The sequence below is a fragment of the Mesocricetus auratus genome, unplaced genomic scaffold, assembly GCF_017639785.1.
Source record: "Mesocricetus auratus isolate SY011 unplaced genomic scaffold, BCM_Maur_2.0 Super-Scaffold_100007, whole genome shotgun sequence".
Lineage (NCBI taxonomy): Eukaryota > Metazoa > Chordata > Mammalia > Rodentia > Cricetidae > Mesocricetus > Mesocricetus auratus.
This window is the reverse complement of record NW_024429191.1, coordinates 52,227,344-52,233,322: the sequence shown is the minus strand read 5'-3', so window position 1 is coordinate 52,233,322 and position 5,979 is coordinate 52,227,344. Positions and strand designations below refer to the sequence as shown.

The following is a 5,979-nucleotide window of genomic DNA, read 5'->3' as shown; positions in this document are numbered from 1 at the left end:
TAGGACTGGATATGTAGTCCTTGCCATTTGCTTTGTTGCTTCATTGGTCTTAAGTGTGCATGTTCTTACCTTTCCTTCTTCTAGAGCATGCTTGATATTTGCTATCATTGTATACAGTTTCATATCAAGCCTAAATCCTTTTCTTTAGACTAAAAGGGGAATTATAGTGAGATATCCACCCCACCCACACCTGTTGTACTAATCACACCCAAATGGGTGTGGTCACAGGTAAGGATGGACTAGGTCTGGGGTCCCGGACCACAACACTCTCTCTTGCTTCCAGTCGGGCCACGGAAGGAGCCTGGGTGAATCCTTGGAGCTAGAACTTTCAGAGGTCACCCGCTTCTTGTGCAAGTGCATTTTCCCTAAATAAACTTCACATAACCTGTACTGAGTCTAGTGAATCTTGATTCCCATGCAATACTTTAACATCTCAGAACTTACCTCTAGTGATATACTTCCTCCAATAAGGGCACACCAACCTCCCCAAACACCTTCACTACCTGAGAACCAAGTGGTTAAATATACAAGTCTATGGGGTATATTTTTCATTAAAATCAACGCATTTCACTCTCTGGCATCTTCATACTCATCATCTTATGAAAATGCAAACTTCATTTTATCCAATTTAAAATTTCCCATAGTCTTTGACAATCTCAACATTATATAAACGTCTAAAGTCTCTATTGACAGTCAAGGTAATCTCTTAGTCGTAACCCTCTATAAAATCAAAACACAATTACATACTTCTAACATACAACAGAACAGATATAACACAGAACATTATCATTCCAAACAGAAAATTTGAGCATAATAGGGAAATATTGAATGAAAGCAAGACTGAACTCAGTAGGGCAAACTCCAAATCCTATAGCTCCTTGTCTGGTGTGAAAGGCCTATATGGCACATGCCTCCAACTTCAACGCCTGCTACATCTCAACCTAATGTCTCTCTCTCTCTCTCTCTCTCTCTCTCTCTCTCTCTCTCTCTCTCTCTCTCTCTCTCTCTCCTCCCTCCCTCCCTCCCTGTTCCTCTCCCTCCCCTCCCCCTTCTCTCTCTCCTTTCTCTTCCTGAAATGTTGTACTCCCAGTATGTAGCTCTCCTTCCCATATGTCTCATGGCTCTGACACCTACAACTTATTGGTGTATTCATTACAACCCAAGCTTCATTTTCACAACTTCATTCGATGGACTCCCACCGCCTTCACACGATGAGTCCTCTGCCATATGCTGCCTGGCCTCATCGGCTCCCTGAAACTGTTGCTGTCTGGGGGTCTTTTCTCTGCCAACTGAAGACTTAAAAGACAGGAAAAAACACCAAGCTCTCCAGGTAACAGCAGAGAAGCCTCAAATACCAGAGACAGAAGCAGACATAAGCAGCAGACTTTTATTGGGAGTGAGGAAACACACACAAAAAGCAGACACATAGAGAAAAAGACCCCCCACAAACTAGAGGGGATACTCTGGAAACCAAAATCCAGTCATTTCTCTAGGACTCCAGATTTTTAAGTATCTGAAGGGTCTCTTCCCCTAATTTTTTATTATTTTTTATTATTTATTTTAAATTTAAATTAGAAATAAAGTTGTTTCACAAGTCAGTCCCAGGTCCCTCTCCGTTTCCCTCCTCTCCTCCCATGCCCTCCCCCCAACCCCCCCAAGTAGCCCCTCATTTCCCCAGGGGGGGGTGAGGACCTCCATGGGGGTGTCCACAGTCTGTCATTTCATCCAGGACAGGGCCTAGACCCTCCCCCAAGAGGCAGTTATGCCAGCACCATTTGTTGAAGATGCTTTCTTTTTTCCATTGTATAGTTTTAGCTTCTTTGTCAAAGATCAGATGTTCATACATGTGTGGGTTAATATCAGGGTTTTCAATTCAATTCCATCGGTATACCTGTCTATTTTTATGCCAATATCAAGTTGTTTTCAGGACTATAGCTCTATAATAGAGCTTGAAGTCAGGGATGGTGATGCCTCTGGACGTTGCCTTATTGAACAGAGTTGTGTTGGCTATCCTGGGTCTTTTGTTTTTCCATACAAAATTGATTATTGTTCTTTCAAGGTCTGTGAAGAATTGTGCTAGGATTTTAATGCACTGAATCTGTAGATTGCTTTTGGCAGAATTGCCATTTTTACTACATTGTTACTACCTATCCAAGAGCATGGGAGATCTTTCCATTTTCTGAGGGCTTCTTTCATTTCTTTCTTTAAAGATTCGAAGTTCTTGCAATTCAGGTCTTTCACTTGTTTGGTTAGAGTTACCCCAAGGTATTTTATGTTGTTTGTGGCAATTTTATGTTGTTTGTGGTGATGTTTCTCTGATTTCTTTCTCAGCCCTTTTATCATCTGTATATAGTAGGGCTACTGATTTTCTTGAGTAGATCTTGTAGCCTGCCACTTTGCTGAAGGTGTTAATCAGCTGTAAGAGTTCCCTGGTAGAGTTCTTTGGGTCATTTATGTAAACTATCATATCATCTGCAAATAGTCAAAGTTTGACCTCTTCCTTTCCAATTTGTATTCCCTTGCACTCCTTTTGTTGTATGGTTCTAACTATAACTTCAAGTGCAATATTGAAAAGGTATGGAGAGAGTGGATAGCCTTGTCTTGTTCCTGATTTTAGTGGAATTGCATTGAGTTTCTGTCCATTTAGTTTGATGTTGGCTGTTGGTTTGCTGTATATAGCTTTTATTATGTTTAGGTATGTTCCTGTTATCCCAGGTCTCTCTAAGACCTTTATCATGAAGGGGTGTTGGATTTTGTCAAAGGCTTTTTCAGCATCTAGTGAGATGATCAAGTGATTTTTGTTTTTCAGCTTGTTTATATGGTTCTCTTCCCCTAATTTAAGGTTGAGCAGTTTGAAGAAAACAAGGATGACTGATTGACCCACAACTGTTGTGCAAAAAGGCCCTGACCATACCTTAAATTTGGTAAGTCAATCCATCAGCAAGAGGCTTCCTCTGAAGAGGAAAAGCCCATAAAGCCTGTATGTTGTGTTGCCAGGCTTTATCTCAAATCAGGGGGATGAGGAAGAAGCCAGCAACCTTTGAAGTTCATAATCTTTATTACCTAGCCATGATCCTCTGTCTTCCTAACAGAGAACCTGTCTAATCCCTAGATCCTCATGGCCATCTGCATAATATAGCATACACCAAAACATCCCATTGCAGTCTACAAATATGTAAAATTATTTGTTGGTAAAGGGCAGAGGGAGTAGGGGAAAGGAGGAATGAGGAGAGGTCATTGATGGCCTCTATACTGTAACTAGATAGGAGTAACATCAGTGTTCTGTTCAATCATCAAGAGCTTATAACCAGAATGTACTATATATATCTGCCTTAGTTAGCCTTTCTATTGCTGTGAAGAGACACTGCGAACATGGCAACTCTTATGAAGAATATATTTAATTGGGGTGATGTTCACACACTTTCAGAGGTTCAGTCCACTATCATCATGGTGGGTATCATGGAAGCATGCAAGCAGTCATGATACTAGAGAGTACCATGAGTACAAGATGAGTCCTATATCTTTCAGACAAGAGGAAGTCAACTGAGACACTATGTGGTATTCTGAGCATGGAAAACCTCAAAATCTACCCCTGCAGTGACACACTTCCACAAACAAGACCAAACCACTCCAACAAAGCCACACCACCTAGTTTCCTTGTTTGCCACACCCTATGAGATTATACAGGTCAATTACATTCAAACTTCCACGATTTCCAAAATCAGGTGCTTTTCAATATTTCATCATAAGGAAATGATAAATGCAGAATTGGAAATGCTGTTCTATTAGTAGAAGTACTTAGTGAATGAGAATCAGACCAGAGTTTAGATCCCCAACACTCACATGAAACAGTGTGGCCATGTGCCTGTAACTCCACATCATATGGAGTAGAAACAGCAAAATTACCTGATTCCATTCTTAACCAAATACACATTTCTACTTCCACTATTTTAATAACTGGGTAGTTGTATAATATTTCATTTTAGCAAAAACTTCCCTAGTGAAAAGAGTGGTCAATAATAATATTGGCATCAATTATGTACTACATAAATAATCTCAATAATTGCTATCATGTGCAATCATACCATAATTTTTTTCTTACAAAATACTCTGACCAGAGCCCCCTTCATGTCCCTGTTCCTCAGGCTGTAGATGAAGGGGTTCAGCATGGGAGTCACCACTGTGTACATCATAGCCATGACAGTCTCCTTCACAGTAGAATTATTAGCAGATGGGCATAAGTACAGACCAATAAGTGTCCCATAGAACAGTGACACCACAGACAGATGGGAACCACAGGTGGAGAAGGCCTTACGGAAACCTCGAGCAGAAGGAACCTTGAGAATAGAGGAGACAATTCGTGCATAGGACACAACAATGAGCACAAATGGAATGACAAGAATATGGCCTCCAGTGATAAATATCACCAACTCATTAACATGGGTGTCAGAGCAGGAAAGCTTCAGCAGAGCAGACATGTCACAAAAAAAGTGGGGGATCACATTGTCCTCACAGAATGACAACCTGGCCATGAGTAGGGTGTGCAGCATGGCATGGAATGTGGTCAACACCCAGGACAGCACCACCAGACCCACACAGAGCTTAGGACTCATAATGCTGGTGTAATGGAGGGGGAAGCAGATGGCCACATAGCGGTCATAGGCCATGGCCACAAGGAGGAAGCTCTCAAGGTCTCCAAACAGCAAGAAAAAGTACATCTGTGCCAGGCAGCCTGCATAGGGAATGGATGGAACTTGACTCTGCATGTTCTGCAGCAATTTGGGCATTGTGACAGAGGAAAAGCAGAGGTCAGAGAATGACAAGTTGCTGAGTAAAGAATACATAGGTGTATGGAGATGGGAGTCCAGTTGAATGAGGATGATGATGAGCAGGTTCCCCAGGACAGTGGTGAGGTACATGGCCAGGAACAGGGCATAAAACAGGTGCTGGTGCTCTGGGGGGATGGGTAGGCCCAGGAGGAGGAACCAGGAGATGACAGTTTGGTTCCCTTCTGTCATGCTGTGTCACCAGAATCTTCAAGAGAAAATGTTAAAAGTCCCTTAAATACAAATAAAACTGAACACATTTCTATGAAATGCATTCTTCTAAGTGTTATTCAATAATTGATTGCATCCTCAAAAACTGAAAGATATGGGTAAATTTCATTTGCTTGTGTTTTTGACACAGAGCCACTCTATGTAGCCTTGGCTTGGCTAGCCTGGAGCTCCCTGTGTAGACCAGGTGGGCCTGGAACTCACAGAGATCTGCCTGCCTCTGACTTCTGAGTGCTGAGACTTAAGGCATGCACTGCCACCACTAAATTAAAATTTCTTAAATATAGACACATGCCTAAGTCTAAGCTACTTGTCAGATATTTTCACTGGTAATTAGTGAAATTGACTATTACTTCCTTTCTAAACACAGTCACAGGTAAGCCACTCTCATGCCAATTCAGCGGCCATTGGTTCTGAATAGTTGCAATTGGTTTTTTTTTTCCTAACAGTAGTCACTGTTTCCTGGGACTTCATAATAAACAGCCCTCCCTTATAATTCTATGACTTTTTCCTTGCAAAAGTTTGCCTATTTCCACAGCACTATTTATGTATGTATTTATTTATTTACTTTACATGCCTGCTAAGGTTTCTTCTCCCTCTTCTTCAAGTATCTCCCTCTGACCCCATCCCTCTATTTCAATGCCCCCCATCCACTCCTCCTCTATTTCTGTTCAGGAAAGGGAAGGTCTCCCAGGGATATCAATAAAGCATATCAAGTTGCCATAAGACAAAGCAGCTCCCCATGTATTAAGGCCAGACCCAGTATGAGGAGTAGTGTCCCAAAAACGAGTAAAAGAGTCAGAGATGGCCCCTGCTGTTAGGAGTCCCAAAAGAATACCAAGCTACACAACTATAACATATATGAGAGTGCCTAGGCCAGTCCCATGCAGATTTGCTGGTTGCAAGTTCAGTCTCTGTGAGCCCC

General features: G+C 41.8%; 1 protein-coding gene across 1 annotated transcript; it reads right to left on the bottom strand.

Moving 5' to 3' along the window:
- Positions 1-4,079: 4,079 nt before the first annotated feature.
- On the bottom strand, positions 4,080-5,018 carry LOC101832614 (olfactory receptor 1468-like). Its single transcript, XM_013111464.1, has one exon. The coding sequence runs from the start codon at positions 5,016-5,018 to the stop codon at positions 4,080-4,082; it is 939 nt and encodes a 312-aa protein (XP_012966918.1).
- Between the last annotated feature and the right edge of the window lie 961 nt (positions 5,019-5,979).